The sequence below is a fragment of the Apteryx mantelli genome, chromosome 33 (genome assembly GCF_036417845.1).
Source record: "Apteryx mantelli isolate bAptMan1 chromosome 33, bAptMan1.hap1, whole genome shotgun sequence".
In the NCBI taxonomy this organism is placed as follows: Eukaryota; Metazoa; Chordata; class Aves; order Apterygiformes; family Apterygidae; genus Apteryx; species Apteryx mantelli.
Window position 1 is genome coordinate 2,144,631 of NC_090010.1, and position 19,005 is coordinate 2,163,635.

A 19,005-nucleotide genomic window follows, 5' to 3' on the forward strand; every position below is an offset into this window, starting at 1 on the left:
GGGAGCGAGCAGCTTCTCTGCAGATGGCCAGAGGGATTAATTGCCCTGGGGTGGAGCGACTGGGCAGGTTTACTCACCTGGTAGCTCCAGGAGCTTGCTCTAGACTAGTGGCTACCACTTCCACCTCTCCTTGCTCTGTGACACCTGATGCATGCATGGCCTTTCTCTAGCATGCTCTTTCTCAAGCATGCTCTTCAGCGTTAGGCTCTCTGTGACATGGAGCAGGATGTACTGTCCCCACCTCCCTTCCTCTTCTGTTCATGGTATGTCCTACTTCCTCGGGATGTTGCCATTCTCAATAAATTGCAGAGAACATACGTCATGCCTATGTGTCGTTGTTTTAAAAGTCACTGCTACGCAAGATGATTTTGCCTTGGGGAAGACGCTTGAGGGCAAACTCTGGGTTGTTCTTCTGTTCAACACCGTCATGTTGTGATGGTGTTAGGAGGGAGCGGAAAGGGTGTGTGGGGTGAGCTAGGCAAGCGCCTAGGCATTGATGATGCCTCTTGACTCTTACCAGTCATGTTAGTGCCCAAATGCAGAAAATTATGGCCCTTGTGCAGGAGCACTTTCAATGTGTCAGAGCTACACCAGTGGAGAGCCAGAGATGTTGATGATGGAAGTTGGCAGGGCTAGGGAGGGAGCAGGCAACAGATCAGTCTGCTCTTGTTAGTTCTTCTGAGCTTCCTGCATCAGGGCGGACTTTGCTTAGTGTCAGGAGAAGGTGGCAGTGGCAGAAGTCTTGTGGGCAGTGGTGGCAGGGCACCTTTACTGCAGCTACCTCTAGGCATTGGTACGGATGTAGGCCAAGCAGCCTTCCGCAGGTACACAGGAAGGCTTTGGCCGGGCAGGCTGCAAAGCCCAGCATGCTACGAGCTCCCGGAGTGCTTGAGGAGCACTGACTCATCCTCCCCTGCATTGACTGGCAGTGGGAACACGAGGGACTGGGAGGGGACAGGTCGTCTCAGCATCCATGCTCAGGAACCCATCCGCTCTCTGAAAAGTCACCTAAGTCTCCAGAAGGTTTTTCTTTACGTTGAGAGCAAGTGAGAGAGAGTTTTGGTCCGGCTCCGGGGGGGGGTGCCTGGGAGCAGGATGTGAGCGGAGCACCGACGTGTTTGATCTGTGCTCTGCTTCAGTTCTTCCACCACAAGACGAGATCAAAGAGACACAAACCACTTTCAACAGTGGTTCAGGACTCCCACAGCAACCTGCTGCGAGTTGCCAGTGTCCCTGTAACAGCTCAGGGGGCAGTGGACTTAGGAAGAGGTGCAGGCAAGGCTGCATGCATTTGCAAAGGGGAATGGTGCTGGGGCTCGTGGAAGAGGGCCTTCTACTCGCTTCTGAGGGCAGCAGAGCAGTGCCAGAGCTGGGAAGCACGGCTTTGTTTGGCCAGAGCAGGCAAGGACGAGAAGGCAGTGCCCTTCAGAAGAGGGGGTATGTGCCAAGAGTGCTTTGGGGTTTGGCTCAGGGGAAGAGTCAACTACTCTGGTTCTTAAAAGAAACATAGGCCTGATATTTAGCCTTGAAATCTGAAACACACTCTTGTGGGATTGCTGTGAGGAATCACTGTGGCGCCCTCATCTAGGCGTCCTTTGAGTTTCTTGCTCGATTCGCTGTGCTGTGTGTGACCCGAAGTTGCAACCTGGCTTGGTCTGCTAAAGCTGCTTTTTCTGCAGGGTTTCTTTTGCCCAGTGTCGATGCTTTCGCTGTGCACAGCTCCTTGCATAAGAGATCTGAAGGGACGGCTGGAGCCCAGGCTGTCTATCGAGTTTTACCTGGAGGAGGCTGATGCGACTCCACGTTTGCAATAATCCGCTAATCTTCTCTGAAGATGTCACAGTGACTCAATCTGTGTGTGTAGAACATGGTCAGCACCTAGGTATCTGGCTGACTCAACAAATCTTTCCCCTGGTCGTGGAGCTGCCATGTGGGATGTTACAACCAACTCACGTTGCCTACTGAGGAAAGCAGCCACCGTGTGTTTGGCAGTCTGGAGGGAGGCCAAGAGAAGAGGCAGCCTGGTTTTTCTGCTGAAAACTCTGAGCTACCCTGCGCCTCCCAGGGACTGCACCTTTGGAGGGGGTGCACTGGACTGCAGAATGAACTGGCACACTTCATCGTCTGTGCTGGCGATAACCACCACCAAATAAGACCTCTTAATTTAAGGTGCTTTTGAAAGGGATGGAGTCTCCTTCCTGCTGTAGAGACGGCTGCCCGTTCCCCAGCTGCAGCCTGTCACAGAGGGCATGCCACCTGCATCTGGATAACCCTCAAGGGTACCATGCTCTGCTCTCCTGTACCCCTTTCTTTGAAGCGACTGTGGTATCTAGCAGCCTCTGGCTCACTGACAGTCAGTGGTGTTTACGTTTCTGATTGCTCCAATGGCTTTTGCAAGTGGTTCTCTGGGCTAGGGTTTCCAAGACTTTAAACATCTGTGGCTAAAGGATGATACCTTGTGGTATTTTCAAGCAGCACTTAGTTGCCTCAGTCTCATGGGAGATTCTGAAAATTCCTAATGAACATATATGTTCATATGTACTTTTTTTGAATACCCTTACATACCTGTTTTTTATTGCTTTAAGTCTTTTGAAGGGCTGTAATGTATATTTCCTCTATCACTTACTGGTTTTTAGGGCTTGCTAAGTACTACAGGAAATGTAAAGGAAGTTACTCCTTGGTTCATATATTTAACTTAAAGATATGCTTGATGAATAATATTCAGCTGGAGGATACCTGCAGAATGCCTTTTAAATAGAGTTCACAGACCTCTGTCTTTAAATGGTGCCTATCATCTAGTTTTTTCAGAACATTGTACATCGCTATCATTCTGTGCTTTGGACCCTAAGCTGGTGCCTTATGAATAATTATTTAAAAGTTCATACACATGCAATCAAAAAAACGGGATTCTTTCATGTCAGAGACTTCCTACGGAATACAGTTCTACAACGCAGCACAGCATTTGAAAATAAGGAAATATACAATGCCTTAGAAGCTGAAATCGTTCCATTTCTTAACATTCTTTTGCTCTTTAGTTGTCTCATCTTTAGAAATAACCAGGTAAATATGCAGTCAGCAACATTCCTCTGAGCAGTAGGAACTCCCCATGCCCCAAATTATTCAACTATCTTTCCACTTCTTGTCTCTCTGTCCCCATCATCATCACCATAGCAGTTGTCCGAAGTATCCTTTCCATCTTCTGCAGGTAGTCATTCCCCATTGCCATCGCAAAAGCACAGAGCAGGAGCAGGAGCGTTCATGTTGCCTTGTTCATTCTGCTCCAGTGTCGTCCAAGGTCCCCGGCAGTCAGTTATCAAAGAATCTGGGAGATACAGTTGGAGGGAATTTAATCCACTGGGAGAAGACACTCCCATCCAAAGTGACGCTACGCACGCTCCAAGGAGTGGTAATTCCTTTCTAGGAGAAGAATATGCTGATTTTCTTCAAACTTTGTTGTCATGAATCCCCATTCAAGATTGGGAAACCTCTTCTAAAGTGCCAAAGGCAATTTTACGCACAGAGAGGAGATTTAGGGTGTGTGTAAGGAATTGTGAAAGCCATATTATGGCTGGGATTTCATCAAAACTTCTCCCTTCAGTGGAGCTTTGAATAGAAAGGTCTAGATCTGGAATTATTGGGAACCATTAATAAAGGCTGGGAAGCCAGTGAGGGGCTGCAGGGAAGTGCATCATTGTAAAAGATGGTTTCCAAGATGTCATAAAGATACAAGAGTCCACTTAGTCATTGAGACCTGTTTCAATGCTCTTGTTCTTTTATTCCCTTCTGTATTGCAGGGCGTGTGTCACTAGGCAGGCCCAAATATGGTAAAGCTACATTGAAAATCTGTCTGCAACATCGTGCTGATGAAAATAATAAATAATTGGTTTCCACCTTCACGCCCATGCAGTCCCAGCCCACCTCCTGAAGAGGATAAAAGGGAATGCCTGAAGCTGTGGAGCCAGAGAAGACTGTGCACACTTCTCTCTGCACTCATCTCCTTGCTGTTCAGCTCTGTTGATCTTTCTTCTCTTCTTGGTTTTGACTCTGCTTAGAAGAAACAACCATGTCTCGGCAGTCTGCCTGTAGAAGCTTTGGAGGCGGGAGTAGAAGGGGCTACAGCTCTTGCTCTGCCATCGGTGGTGGCTTTGGAGGAGGTGGCAGCAGAAGCAGGACCAGCTACAGTTCATACTCCATGTCCAGGGGATCTGGAGGTGGTGGACGTAGCGGAGGGTTTAGCAGCAGGAGCCTCCATAATACAGGCAGCAGCGGAAGGATGGCCATGGGTGGATGTTACGGAGGTGGAGGATATGGAAGCAGAACTGGCCTTGGTGGTGGCTTTGGAGGAATGGGTGGCGGAGGAGGAATGGGTGGCTATGGTGGAGGAATGGGTGGCTTTGGTGGAGGAGGAATGGGTGGTGGAGGAGGAATGGGTGGCTTTGGTGGAGGAATGGGTGGCGGAGGAATGGGTGGCTTTGGTGGCCCTGGATTCCCTGGAGGCATCCACCCGGTGCAGGTTGACTCAGCCCTGCTGCGGCCAGTCCATGTCGAGATCGACCCCCAGATCCAGCAAGTGAAAAACCAGGAGAAGGAACAGATCAAGACTCTTAACAATCAGTTTGCCTCCTTCATTGATAAGGTGAGAATTTAGGACCATGCTGGCCTGCAGGTGGGCCCTGAGTCAACTTTCCTGTGCCGTGGAAAGGGAATTTTTTTCTCACCAACAGCAGGTACTTGTTAAAGTTAGCAAGACTGATGCCTTAGTAAGAGGTTATTATTAAGGTCTTATTAAGTACTACTGAACAATGGACAAGGTTTCGTGTTAATAGAAGATCAAAGGCAATATCCGGAGGACATTCTGAAGATTCTCTTGCCCAGGCATCTCTTCAGCTTAATGTGTGGAAGTTCCAGTGATTCAGGGTTAAGTCATCCTGGTATATTTAGTTATCCTACTCAGGTCTCGCTACTGTACTTTCCTTTTTGATAAAACTTTCTTCTCACGGAATTGATCCTATAAACATTCTGTTAAATATCTTTCTAGCAGTCCCAAATTACTTTCATTTCAAAGAGAAACCAAAGAAACATGGATTCCCTTGTAGGAAAATACATGTGCAGTTAGACAAAGATTTCGTTGTTTTCTTCACGCCAGGACTGTAAAGAAATAGCCATGTCAGGAAAAAACAAAAAAACCCCCCAAAAAAACCTGTGTCATGGAAACTGGGGGTGCAGCTTTCCTACTGGCAATTGCTAAATGTACCAAAGTGAAAAGTTCAGAATAACTTGACCTTTAATAATGCTTGTGAAACTTATCCACTTCAGGACCTTGGATAAACATTTGAATCAGCCACAGTTCTGGTGGCCATTTGAGAAATGATTCTCTTAGCTGCCCAGATAAGCATGATGCTTGAGGACTGTCACGTCTCCCAGGATCCCAGGGTGAATAGCTTAAACTCCCCTTTGTGGGCTTTCAGGTTCGCTTCCTGGAGCAACAGAACAAGGTCCTCTCCACCAAGTGGGAGCTCCTGCAACAGCAAGGGCCTTCTGGGCCAAGGAAGAACCTCGATGTCATCTTTGAAGATTACATCCAGAACCTGAGGAGGAAGCTAGAGTCTCTTGTGGGACAGAGGGGAGAGCTGGAGTCTGAACTGCAGAGCATGCAGCAGTACGTTGAGGATTACAAAACCAAGTAAGTGCAGTGATCTAATATGGAAGAAGTAACCACCAAGGCAAGGAGAGCTAAGCCAGCTCTGAGATTTCAGCATTCTCTTCCCTTTGCTCGGGAGCGTCGCAGAACAGGGACAGAGGTTTCTAGGGTGGGCGGTTCGACTGGTTGACTGGTGAGCACGCCACCTGACTCAGCTTGTCTTTTCCCCTTCAACAGGTATGAAGAAGAAATCAACAGGCGCACTGCTGCTGAGAATGAGTTTGTGGTGCTCAAGAAGGTGAGACACAGAGGCACCACGAGAGAGTGTGTGTGTGTATGTGTATGTGGGGGGGGGGGACAGGTTGGAAAGGCATTGGAAGGAGGCAGCATGAGGAAGGGCAGCTTCCAACAGGAGGCACTGGCTGCCAGCAGCTCTCCAGGGATCGGAGGAAAAGGTTCTTTACCTGTGTGATCTTTCCTTTAGGATGTGGACTGTGCCTACATGACTAAAGTAGAGTTGGAAGCAAAGGTGGGAGCTCTGACTGAAGAAATCAACTTCCTGAGGGCCATGTACGAGGAGGTAAGGAGCTTTCCCTTCCCCTTAGGTAGCTGGGACTCTGGCAATGTAATTTCCTTCAAGGGAACCTTGAGGCTGATTTGGGTCCTTGGGTGGGTTTACTCGGGGAGCAATAGAGGGTTTTGTAATCGCCAATTTGTGCCTCTTCTTATTTTGGTGCTCTGCAGGAGCTGTCTCAGATGCAGACAATCAGCCGGGACTTGTCCGTGGTGGTGTCTATGGATAACAACCGGCACCTGGATCTCGACAGCATCATTGAGGAAGTGCGACGCCAGTACGAACAGATTGCTCAGAGCAGCAGAGCTGAGGCTGAGGCTTGGTACCAGAGCCAGGTGAGTTCTGAAGCAGTTAAGGAAGTCTGGCTGATGGCTAGAGTTTGCAGATGGTTTAGGACAAAATGAGAGATCTCAAAGGGAATCCCTTTAAGCTAGTGGTACAGGCATCCATGCAAGGAAGTCTCAAAAGGAAGTGTGTTGCTTTTGAGGGACCTGACTGATTTTTCAAGGAGTCCAGGATCTTGCTTTGTGCAAGGTACAATACTCAATAAAGATGGCCAAAGACTTACCCTAACTGGAAAATGCCAGCCCAAAATAGCTCTTCTGAAGCCAAAGGATGCATATTAGTATAATTAAGGCCCATCTCACAGTTCAAAAACATAGCAGTAAGCAATATTTGAGTCTCACAACCATTTTTTACATTGAGCTGGGCATCAACATCATACTGACCACTGTCATAAGTGCTGGTAGTAGCATGTGAGCAGTGAAACTGTTGACAAATCTTGTCTAGGCACCAGGAATGTTTCACTGAAGTTGTGCTTTGTCTTGGTGCCATCAGTATGAACAGCTGCAGAGCACTGCTGGAAGGCATGGGGACAACCTCCGCAACACCAAGATAGAGATCCAAGAGCTGACCAGGAACGTGCAGAGGCTGCGGACTGAAATCGAGAGTGTGAAGAAGCAGGTAAGGCTTCGTGAGCACCTCACTGGGTACTGGCATCAGGTTGTGTCCCAGAGGAGCAGCCTCGGGGGGCCAGGATGGCATGATGGAAGCGTAGTCACCGAAATGCAATGCTTTTGGAGGACCTTGCTTGTTCCTGCCTCTTCTCCACCCAGTTTGTGCCTTGGGGACTGCTCCAGTGGAGGGGGTGTGGAAGGGAACTGAGAAACTGCCTTCCTTCCTTCACAGAACCAGCAGCTGCAGGCAGCTATTGCTGAGGCAGAGGAGCGGGGTGAGATGGCCCTCAAGGATGCTAGGAAGAAACTGGAAGAGCTGGAATGTGCCCTGCAGAAAGACAAGGAGGAGCTGGCTCGCTTGCTGAAGGAATACCAGGAGCTGCTGAACATCAAGATTGCCCTGGACGTTGAGATTGCCATGTACAGGAAGCTGCTGGAAGGAGAGGAGAGCAGGTGCCCTTCTTTCTTTGTATCTTCTTGATCGAGCCTTAAGTGATTATACTAAGTTTCTGTGAGTAAACTTTGGCATATACTTCTGAGGAGTTATTCCTAATCCCTCATGATATACTTCTTTGCCTTCACTATAAATGTTGGCCCATCTCTGTTATAAAAAATGTATAGTTCAGCGTTGCTAACTGGGTCCCCCAAAATTTGGGAAATTTGGGGAAAGAATAGAGAAAATACACTTAGCAAAAAAAGGTGGCATTCTCAGCTGAAGAAGCCTGCACTTTCTCCAAGATTAACCGGTACTGTTTCCCCTCACAGGCTGTACGGAGAGGGCATGTCCAACGTGAATGTCTGTAAGTATCTGCATTCATTCCATCGTGAGGTAGTGGTGAGCTCTGTCTTTTAGGAGTTTCTTTTAGGTTTTTCATTGGACAACATGTAACCCGTGCTTCTCTTCCAGCTGTGGTCGGCAGAACCACTGTCTCTGGAGGCAGAGGAGGCATGGGAGGCGGCTTCGGAGGCAGCAGCGGCATGGGAGGCGGCTTCGGAGGCAGCAGCGGCATGGGAGGCGGCTTCGGAGGCAGCAGCGGCATGGGAGGAGGCTTTGGAGGCAGCAGCGGCATGGGAGGAGGCTTTGGAGGTGGCAGCGGCATGGGAGGAGGCTTCGGAGGTGGAAGCAGCATGGGAGGAGGTGTATGTGGAATAGGAGGAGGCTACGGAGGTGGAAGCTTCGGAGGCAGCAGTGGAATAGGAGGAGGAATGCACAGCGGTGGCTTCTCTTCTGGAAGTGGAAGAATGTGCAGCTCTGGAGGAGGTGGCAACTTTGGCTCCAGTGGGGGATCCTCCTCTGTACGGAGATGTGTCACAACCACCTCTGTCAAATCTTCAGGAGTAAGATTCTGAGCCCTGAAGCCAGTTCAGAAAATGAAAGAAGCATCTCCTATCTTCTCCTGGCAGTAGCACAGCCTCCTTAAATCCACCTCTGGTATCCTGCCATGAAACGAACTGTGTCCCCCATGGCCCTCCACACACCAGCTTGTCTTCCTGGCTTGTTCCCAGAAAGGCAGTCTCGTGGTGAGGCCATGCCCTCTTAAGAGTCCTGGCAAGCTGCTGGCTAGCCCCAAGCCCAGTGACGAAATAAGTCCGAGCAAAGAAAAGTCTCACTTGTGGATACCCAGAACGGAGAGCTGATTTAAAGGAGGGAAACGCTCTGCCTTTCTTGCTGTGTTGTACATTTCTGGCTGCCTAGTGGCAAACGTGTATAAAAGTCCTCTTTGCTCCTTTTCCCTCATGTTGCTTCCTAGATGGCCATATCTCTGGGGTGCTTCAGCAGGTAGTACATCCTGCTTCTTCCATTTGCTAGCCTTAGGAGCCGTGGCAGGTGTGGGGAAAGTGGGTCTCCGTCCCGGCAGAGCTGGGGAGCGAGCAGCTTCTCTGCAGATGGCCAGAGGGATTAATTGCCCTGGGGTGGAGCGACTGGGCAGGTTTACTCACCTGGTAGCTCCAGGAGCTTGCTCTAGACTAGTGGCTACCACTTCCACCTCTCCTTGCTCTGTGACACCTGATGCATGCATGGCCTTTCTCTAGCATGCTCTTTCTCAAGCATGCTCTTCAGCGTTAGGCTCTCTGTGACATGGAGCAGGATGTACTGTCCCCACCTCCCTTCCTCTTCTGTTCATGGTATGTCCTACTTCCTCGGGATGTTGCCATTCTCAATAAATTGCAGAGAACATACGTCATGCCTATGTGTCGTTGTTTTAAAAGTCACTGCTACGCAAGATGATTTTGCCTTGGGGAAGACGCTTGAGGGCAAACTCTGGGTTGTTCTTCTGTTCAACACCGTCATGTTGTGATGGTGTTAGGAGGGAGCGGAAAGGGTGTGTGGGGTGAGCTAGGCAAGCGCCTAGGCATTGATGATGCCTCTTGACTCTTACCAGTCATGTTAGTGCCCAAATGCAGAAAATTATGGCCCTTGTGCAGGAGCACTTTCAATGTGTCAGGGCTACACCAGTGGAGAGCCAGAGATGTTGATGATGGAAGTTGGCAGGGCTAGGGAGGGAGCAGGCAACAGAGCAGTCTGCTCTTGTTAGTTCTTCTGAGCTTCCTGCATCAGGGCGGACTTTGCTTAGTGTCAGGAGACGGTGGCAGTGGCAGAAGTCTCGTGGGCAGTGGTGGCAGGGCACCTTTACTGCAGCTACCTCTAGGCATTGGTACGGATGTAGGCCAAGCAGCCTTCCGCAGGTACACAGGAAGGCTTTGGCCGGGCAGGCTGCAAAGCCCAGCATGCTACGAGCTCCCGGAGTGCTTGAGGAGCACTGACTCATCCTCCCCTGCATTGACTGGCAGTGGGAACACGAGGGACTGGGGGGGGGACAGGTCGTCTCAGCATCCCCGCTCAGGAACCCATCCGCTCTCTGAAAAGTCACCTAAGTCTCCAGAAGGTTTTTCTTTACATTGAGAGCAAGTGAGAGAGAGTTTTGGTCCGGCTCCAGGGGGGGGTGCCTGGGAGCAGGATGTGAGCGGAGCACCGACGTGTTTGATCTGTGCTCTGCTTCAGTTCTTCCACCACAAGACGAGATCAAAGAGACACAAACCACTTTCAGCAGTGGTTCAGGACTCCCACAGCAACCTGCTGTGAATTGCCAGTGTCCCTGTAACAGCTCAGGAGGCTGTGGACTTAGGAAGAGGTGCAGGCAAGGCTGCATGCATTTGCAAAGGGGAATGGTGCTGGGGCTCGTGGAAGAGGGCCTTCTACTCGCTTCTGAGGGCAGCAGAGCAGTGCCAGAGCTGGGAAGCACGGCTTTGTTTGGCCAGAGCAGGCAAGGACGAGAAGGCAGTGCCCTTCAGAAGAGGGGGTGTGTGCCAAGAGTGCTTTGGGGTTTGGCTCAGGGGAAGAGTCAACTACTCTGGTTCTTAAAAGAAACATAGGCCTGATATTTAGCCTTGAAATCTGAAACACACTCTTGTGGGATTGCTGTGAGGAATCACTGTGGCGCCCTCATCTAGGCGTCCTTTGAGTTTCTTGCTCGATTCGCTGTGCTGTGTGTGACCCGAAGTTGCAACCTGGCTTGGTCTGCTAAAGCTGCTTTTTCTGCAGGGTTTCTTTTGCCCAGTGTCGATGCTTTCGCTGTGCACAGCTCCTTGCATAAGAGATCTGAAGGGATGGCTGGAGCCCAGGCTGTCTATCGAGTTTTACCTGGAGGAGGCTGATGCGACTCCACGTTTGCAATAATCCGCTAATCTTCTCTGAAGATGTCACAGTGACTCAATCTGTGTGTGTAGAACATGGTCAGCACCTAGGTATCTGGCTGACTCAACAAATCTTTCCCCTGGTCGTGGAGCTGCCATGTGGGATGTTACAACCAACTCACGTTGCCTACTGAGGAAAGCAGCCACCGTGTGTTTGGCAGTCTGGAGGGAGGCCAAGAGAAGAGGCAGCCTGGTTTTTCTGCTGAAAACTCTGAGCTACCCTGCGCCTCCCAGGGACTGCACCTTTGGAGGGGGTGCACTGGACTGCAGAATGAACTGGCACACTTCATCGTCTGTGCTGGCGATAACCACCACCAAATAAGACCTCTTAATTTAAGGTGCTTTTGAAAGGGATGGAGTCTCCTTCCTGCTGTAGAGACGGCTGCCCATTCCCCAGCTGCAGCCTGTCACAGAGGGCATGCCACCTGCATCTGGATAACCCTCAAGGGTACCATGCTCTGCTCTCCTGTACCCCTTTCTTTGAAGCGACTGTGGTATCTAGCAGCCTCTGGCTCACTGACAGTCAGTGGTGTTTACGTTTCTGATTGCTCCAATGGCTTTTGCAAGTGGTTCTCTGGGCTAGGGTTTCCAAGACTTTAAACATCTGTGGCTAAAGGATGATACCTTGTGGTATTTTCAAGCAGCACTTAGTTGCCTCAGTCTCATGGGAGATTCTGAAAATTCCTAATGAACATATATGTTCATATGTACTTTTTTTGAATACCCTTACGTACCTGTTTTTTATTGCTTTAAGTCTTTTGAAGGGCTGTAATGTATATTTCCTCTATCACTTACTGGTTTTTAGGGCTTGCTAAGTACTACAGGAAATGTAAAGGAAGTTACTCCTTGGTTCATATATTTAACTTAAAGATATGCTTGATGAATAATATTCAGCTGGAGGATACCTGCAGAATGCCTTTTAAATAGAGTTCACAGACCTCTGTCTTTAAATGGTGCCTATCATCTAGTTTTTTCAGAACATTGTACATCGCTATCATTCTGTGCTTTGGACCCTAAGCTGGTGCCTTATGAATAATTATTTAAAAGTTCAAACACATGCAATCAAAAAAACGGGATTCTTTCATGTCAGAGACTTCCTACGGAATACAGTTCTACAACGCAGCACAGCATTTGAAAATAAGGAAATATACAATGCCTTAGAAGCTGAAATCGTTCCATTTCTTAACATTCTTTTGCTCTTTAGTTGTCTCATCTTTAGAAATAACCAGGTAAATATGCAGTCAGCAACATTCCTCTGAGCAGTAGGAACTCCCCATGCCCCAAATTATTCAACTATCTTTCCACTTCTTGTCTCTCTGTCCCCATCATCATCACCATAGCAGTTGTCCGAAGTATCCTTTCCATCTTCTGCAGGTAGTCATTCCCCATTGCCATCGCAAAAGCACAGAGCAGGAGCAGGAGCGTTCATGTTGCCTTGTTCATTCTGCTCCAGTGTCGTCCAAGGTCCCCGGCAGTCAGTTATCAAAGAATCTGGGAGATACAGTTGGAGGGAATTTAATCCACTGGGAGAAGACACTCCCATCCAAAGTGACGCTACGCACGCTCCAAGGAGTGGTAATTCCTTTCTAGGAGAAGAATATGCTGATTTTCTTCAAACTTTGTTGTCATGAATCCCCATTCAAGATTGGGAAACCTCTTCTAAAGTGCCAAAGGCAATTTTACGCACAGAGAGGAGATTTAGGGTGTGTGTAAGGAATTGTGAAAGCCATATTATGGCTGGGATTTCATCAAAACTTCTCCCTTCAGTGGAGCTTTGAATAGAAAGGTCTAGATCTGGAATTATTGGGAACCATTAATAAAGGCTGGGAAGCCAGTGAGGGGCTGCAGGGAAGTGCATCATTGTAAAAGATGGTTTCCAAGATGTCATAAAGATACAAGAGTCCACTTAGTCATTGAGACCTGTTTCAATGCTCTTGTTCTTTTATTCCCTTCTGTATTGCAGGGCGTGTGTCACTAGGCAGGCCCAAATATGGTAAAGCTACATTGAAAATCTGTCTGCAACATCGTGCTGATGAAAATAATAAATAATTGGTTTCCACCTTCACGCCCATGCAGTCCCAGCCCACCTCCTGAAGAGGATAAAAGGGAATGCCTGAAGCTGTGGAGCCAGAGAAGACTGTGCACACTTCTCTCTGCACTCATCTCCTTGCTGTTCAGCTCTGTTGATCTTTCTTCTCTTCTTGGTTTTGACTCTGCTTAGAAGAAACAACCATGTCTCGGCAGTCTGCCTGTAGAAGCTTTGGAGGCGGGAGTAGAAGGGGCTACAGCTCTTGCTCTGCCATCGGTGGTGGCTTTGGAGGAGGTGGCAGCAGAAGCAGGACCAGCTACAGTTCATACTCCATGTCCAGGGGATCTGGAGGTGGTGGACGTAGCGGAGGGTTTAGCAGCAGGAGCCTCCATAATACAGGCAGCAGCGGAAGGATGGCCATGGGTGGATGTTACGGAGGTGGAGGATATGGAAGCAGAACTGGCCTTGGTGGTGGCTTTGGAGGAATGGGTGGCGGAGGAGGAATGGGTGGCTATGGTGGAGGAATGGGTGGCTTTGGTGGAGGAGGAATGGGTGGTGGAGGAGGAATGGGTGGCTTTGGTGGAGGAATGGGTGGCGGAGGAATGGGTGGCTTTGGTGGCCCTGGATTCCCTGGAGGCATCCACCCGGTGCAGGTTGACTCAGCCCTGCTGCGGCCAGTCCATGTCGAGATCGACCCCCAGATCCAGCAAGTGAAAAACCAGGAGAAGGAACAGATCAAGACTCTTAACAATCAGTTTGCCTCCTTCATTGATAAGGTGAGAATTTAGGACCATGCTGGCCTGCAGGTGGGCCCTGAGTCAACTTTCCTGTGCCGTGGAAAGGGAATTTTTTTCTCACCAACAGCAGGTACTTGTTAAAGTTAGCAAGACTGATGCCTTAGTAAGAGGTTATTATTAAGGTCTTATTAAGTACTACTGAACAATGGACAAGGTTTCGTGTTAATAGAAGATCAAAGGCAATATCCGGAGGACATTCTGAAGATTCTCTTGCCCAGGCATCTCTTCAGCTTAATGTGTGGAAGTTCCAGTGATTCAGGGTTAAGTCATCCTGGTATATTTAGTTATCCTACTCAGGTCTCGCTACTGTACTTTCCTTTTTGATAAAACTTTCTTCTCACGGAATTGATCCTATAAACATTCTGTTAAATATCTTTCTAGCAGTCCCAAATTACTTTCATTTCAAAGAGAAACCAAAGAAACATGGATTCCCTTGTAGGAAAATACATGTGCAGTTAGACAAAGATTTCGTTGTTTTCTTCACGCCAGGACTGTAAAGAAATAGCCATGTCAGGAAAAAACAAAAAAAACCCCCAAAAAAACCTGTGTCATGGAAACTGGGGGTGCAGCTTTCCTACTGGCAATTGCTAAATGTACCAAAGTGAAAAGTTCAGAATAACTTGACCTTTAATAATGTTTGTGAAACTTATCCACTTCAGGACCTTGGATAAACATTTGAATCAGCCACAGTTCTGGTGGCCATTTGAGAAATGATTCTCTTAGCTGCCCAGATAAGCATGATGCTTGAGGACTGTCACGTCTCCCAGGATCCCAGGGTGAATAGCTTAAACTCCCCTTTGTGGGCTTTCAGGTTCGCTTCCTGGAGCAACAGAACAAGGTCCTCTCCACCAAGTGGGAGCTCCTGCAACAGCAAGGGCCTTCTGGGCCAAGGAAGAACCTCGATGTCATCTTTGAAGATTACATCCAGAACCTGAGGAGGAAGCTAGAGTCTCTTGTGGGACAGAGGGGAGAGCTGGAGTCTGAACTGCAGAGCATGCAGCAGTACGTTGAGGATTACAAAACCAAGTAAGTGCAGTGATCTAATATGGAAGAAGTAACCACCAAGGCAAGGAGAGCTAAGCCAGCTCTGAGATTTCAGCATTCTCTTCCCTTTGCTCGGGAGCGCCGCAGAACAGGGACAGAGGTTTCTAGGGTGGGCGGTTCGACTGGTTGACTGGTGAGCACGCCACCTGACTCAGCTTGTCTTTTCCCCTTCAACAGGTATGAAGAAGAAATCAACAGGCGCACCGCCGCCGAGAATGAGTTTGTGGTGCTCAAGAAGGTGAGACACAGAGGCACCACGAGAGAGTGTGTGTGTGTGTATGTGTATGTGGGGGGGGACAGGTTGGAAAGGCACTGGAAGGAGGCAGCATGAGGAAGGGCAGCTTCCAACAGGAGGCACTGGCTGCCAGCAGCTCTCCAGGGATCGGAGGAAAAGGTTCTTTACCTGTGTGATCTTTCCTTTAGGATGTGGACTGTGCCTACATGACTAAAGTAGAGTTGGAAGCAAAGGTGGGAGCTCTGACTGAAGAAATCAACTTCCTGAGGGCCATGTACGAGGAGGTAAGGAGCTTTCCCTTCCCCTTAGGTAGCTGGGACTCTGGCAATGTAATTTCCTTCAAGGGAACCTTGAGGCTGATTTGGGTCCTTGGGTGGGTTTACTCGGGGAGCAATAGAGGGTTTTGTAATCGCCAATTTGTGCCTCTTCTTATTTTGGTGCTCTGCAGGAGCTGTCTCAGATGCAGACAATCAGCCGGGACTTGTCCGTGGTGGTGTCTATGGATAACAACCGGCACCTGGATCTCGACAGCATCATTGAGGAAGTGCGACGCCAGTACGAACAGATTGCTCAGAGCAGCAGAGCTGAGGCTGAGGCTTGGTACCAGAGCCAGGTGAGTTCTGAAGCAGTTAAGGAAGTCTGGCTGATGGCTAGAGTTTGCAGATGGTTTAGGACAAAATGAGAGATCTTAAAGGGAATCCCTTTAAGCTAGTGGTACAGGCATCCATGCAAGGAAGTCTCAAAAGGAAGTGTGTTGCTTTTGAGGGACCTGACTGATTTTTCAAGGAGTCCAGGATCTTGCTTTGTGCAAGGTACAATACTCAATAAAGATGGCCAAAGACTTACCCTAACTGGAAAATGCCAGCCCAAAATAGCTCTTCTGAAGCCAAAGGATGCATATTAGTATAATTAAGGCCCATCTCACAGTTCAAAAACATAGCAGTAAGCAATATTTGAGTCTCACAACCATTTTTTACATTGAGCTGGGCATCAACATCATACTGACCACTGTCATAAGTGCTGGTAGTAGCATGTGAGCAGTGAAACTGTTGACAAATCTTGTCTAGGCACCAGGAATGTTTCACTGAAGTTGTGCTTTGTCTTGGTGCCATCAGTATGAACAGCTGCAGAGCACTGCTGGAAGGCATGGGGACAACCTCCGCAACACCAAGATAGAGATCCAAGAGCTGACCAGGAACGTCCAGAGGCTGCGGACTGAAATCGAGAGTGTGAAGAAGCAGGTAAGGCTTCATGAGCACCTCACTGGGTACTGGCATCAGGTTGTGTCCCAGAGGAGCAGCCTCGGGGGGCCAGGATGGCATGATGGAAGCGTAGTCACCAAAATGCAATGCTTTTGGAGGACCTTGCTTGTTCCTGCCTCTTCTCCACCCAGTTTGTGCCTTGGGGACTGCTCCAGTGGAGGGGGTGTGGAAGGGAACTGAGAAACTGCCTTCCTTCCTTCACAGAACCAGCAGCTGCAGGCAGCTATTGCTGAGGCAGAGGAACGGGGTGAGATGGCCCTCAAGGATGCTAGGAAGAAACTGGAAGAGCTGGAATGTGCCCTGCAGAAAGACAAGGAGGAGCTGGCTCGCTTGCTGAAGGAATACCAGGAGCTGCTGAACATCAAGATTGCCCTGGACGTTGAGATTGCCATGTACAGGAAGCTGCTGGAAGGAGAGGAGAGCAGGTGCCCTTCTTTCTTTGTATCTTCTTGATCGAGCCTTAAGTGATTATACTAAGTTTCTGTGAGTAAACTTTGGCATATACTTCTGAGGAGTTATTCCTAATCCCTCATGATATACTTCTTTGCCTTCACTATAAATGTTGGCCCATCTCTGTTATAAAAAATGTATAGTTCAGCGTTGCTAACTGGGTCCCCCAAAATTTGGGAAATTTGGGGAAAGAATAGAGAAAATACACTTAGCAAAAAAAGGTGGCATTCTCAGCTGAAGAAGCCTGCACTTTCTCTAAGATTAACCGGCACTGTTTCCCCTCACAGGCTGTACGGAGAGGGCATGTCCAACGTGAATGTCTGTAAGTATCTGCATTCCTTCCATCGTGAGGTAGTGGTGAGCTCTGTCCTTTTAGGAGTTTCTTTTAGGTTTTTCATTGGACAACACGTAACCCGTGCTTCTCTTCCAGCTGTGGTCGGCAGAACCACTGTCTCTGGAGGCAGAGGAGGCATGGGAGGCGGCTTCGGAGGCAGCAGCGGCATGGGAGGAGGCTTCGGAGGCGGCAGCAGCATGGGAGGCGGCTTCGGAGGCAGCAGCGGCATGGGAGGAGGCTTCGGAGGCGGCAGCGGCATGGGAGGAGGCTTCGGAGGTGGAAGCAGCATGGGAGGAGGTGTATGTGGAATAGGAGGAGGCTACGGAGGTGGAAGCTTCGGAGGCAGCAGTGGAATAGGAGGAGGAATGCACAGCGGTGGCTTCTCTTCTGGAAGTGGAAGAATGTGCAGCTCTGGAGGAGGTGGCAACTTTGGCTCCAGTGGGGGATCCTCCTCTGTACGGAGATGTGTCACAACCACCTCTGTCAAATCTTCAGGAGTAAGATTCTGAGCCCTGAAGCCAGTTCAGAAAATGAAAGAAGCATCTCCTATCTTCTCCTGGCAGTAGCACAGCCTCCTTAAATCCACCTCTGGTATCCTGCCATGAAACGAACTGTGTCCCCCATGGCCCTCCACACACCAGCTTGTCTTCCTGGCTTGTTCCCAGAAAGGCAGTCTCGTGGCAAGGCCATGCCCTCTTAAGAGTCCTGGCAAGCTGCTGGCTAGCCCCAAGCCCAGTGACGAAATAAGTCCGAGCAAAGAAAAGTCTCACTTGTGGATACCCAGAACGGAGAGCTGATTTAAAGGAGGGAAACGCTCTGCCTTTCTTGCTGTGTTGTACATTTCTGGCTGCCTAGTGGCAAACGTGTATAAAAGTCCTCTTTGCTCCTTTTCCCTCATGTTGCTTCCTAGATGGCCATATCTCTGGGGTGCTTCAGCAGGTAGTACATCCTGCTTCTTCCATTTGCTAGCCTTAGGAGCCGTGGCAGGTGTGGGGAAAGTGGGTCTCCGTCCCGGCAGAGCTGGGGAGCGAGCAGCTTCTCTGCAGATGGCCAGAGGGATTAATTGCCCTGGGGTGGAGCGACTGGGCAGGTTTACTCACCTGGTAGCTCCAGGAGCTTGCTCTAGACTAGTGGCTACCACTTCCACCTCTCCTTGCTCTGTGACACCTGATGCATGCATGGCCTTTCTCTAGCATGCTCTTTCTCAAGCATGCTCTTCAGCGTTAGGCTCTCTGTGACATGGAGCAGGATGTACTGTCCCCACCTCCCTTCCTCTTCTGTTCATGGTATGTCCTACTTCCTCGGGATGTTGCCATTCTCAATAAATTGCAGAGAACATACGTCATGCCTATGTGTCGTTGTTTTAAAAGTCACTGCTACGCAAGATGATTTTGCCTTGGGGAAGACGCTTGAGGGCAAACTCTGGGTTGTTCTTCTGTTCAACACCGTCATGTTGTGATGGTGTTAGGAGGGAGCGGAAAGGGTGTGTGGGGTGAGCTAGGCAAGCGCCTAGGCATTGATGATGCCTCTTGACTCTTACCAGTCATGTTAGTGCCCAAATGCAGAAAATTATGGCCCTTGTGCAGGAGCACTTTCAATGTGTCAGGGCTACACCAGTGGAGAGCCAGAGATGTTGATGATGGAAGTTGGCAGGGCTAGGGAGGGAGCAGGCAACAGAGCAGTCTGCTCTTGTTAGTTCTTCTGAGCTTCCTGCATCAGGGCAGACTTTGCTTAGTGTCAGGAGACGGTGGCAGTGGCAGAAGTCTCGTGGGCAGTGGTGGCAGGGCACCTTTACTGCAGCTACCTCTAGGCATTGGTACGGATGTAGGCCAAGCAGCCTTCCGCAGGTACACAGGAAGGCTTTGGCCGGGCAGGCTGCAAAGCCCAGCATGCTACGAGCTCCCGGAGTGCTTGAGGAGCACTGACTCATCCTCCCCTGCATTGACTGGCAGTGGGAACACGAGGGACTGGGGGGGGGACAGGTCGT

At 49.4% G+C, this 19,005-nt stretch overlaps 1 protein-coding gene across 1 annotated transcript; it reads left to right on the plus strand.

Annotated features, from left to right (window-relative positions):
* Positions 1–4,063: 4,063 nt before the first annotated feature.
* LOC106495080 (keratin, type II cytoskeletal 6A-like) lies at positions 4,064–17,527 on the plus strand. Its single transcript, XM_067313941.1, has 19 exons — positions 4,064–4,636; positions 5,469–5,683; positions 5,879–5,939; positions 6,126–6,221; positions 6,386–6,550; positions 7,053–7,178; positions 7,404–7,624; positions 7,937–7,971; positions 8,079–8,156; positions 13,533–13,672; positions 14,505–14,719; positions 14,915–14,975; positions 15,161–15,256; positions 15,421–15,585; positions 16,088–16,213; positions 16,439–16,659; positions 16,972–17,006; positions 17,115–17,165; positions 17,313–17,527. The coding sequence occupies exons 1-19, from the start codon at positions 4,064–4,066 to the stop codon at positions 17,525–17,527; spliced, it is 2,895 nt and encodes a 964-aa protein (XP_067170042.1).
* The last annotated feature ends 1,478 nt before the right edge of the window (positions 17,528–19,005 follow it).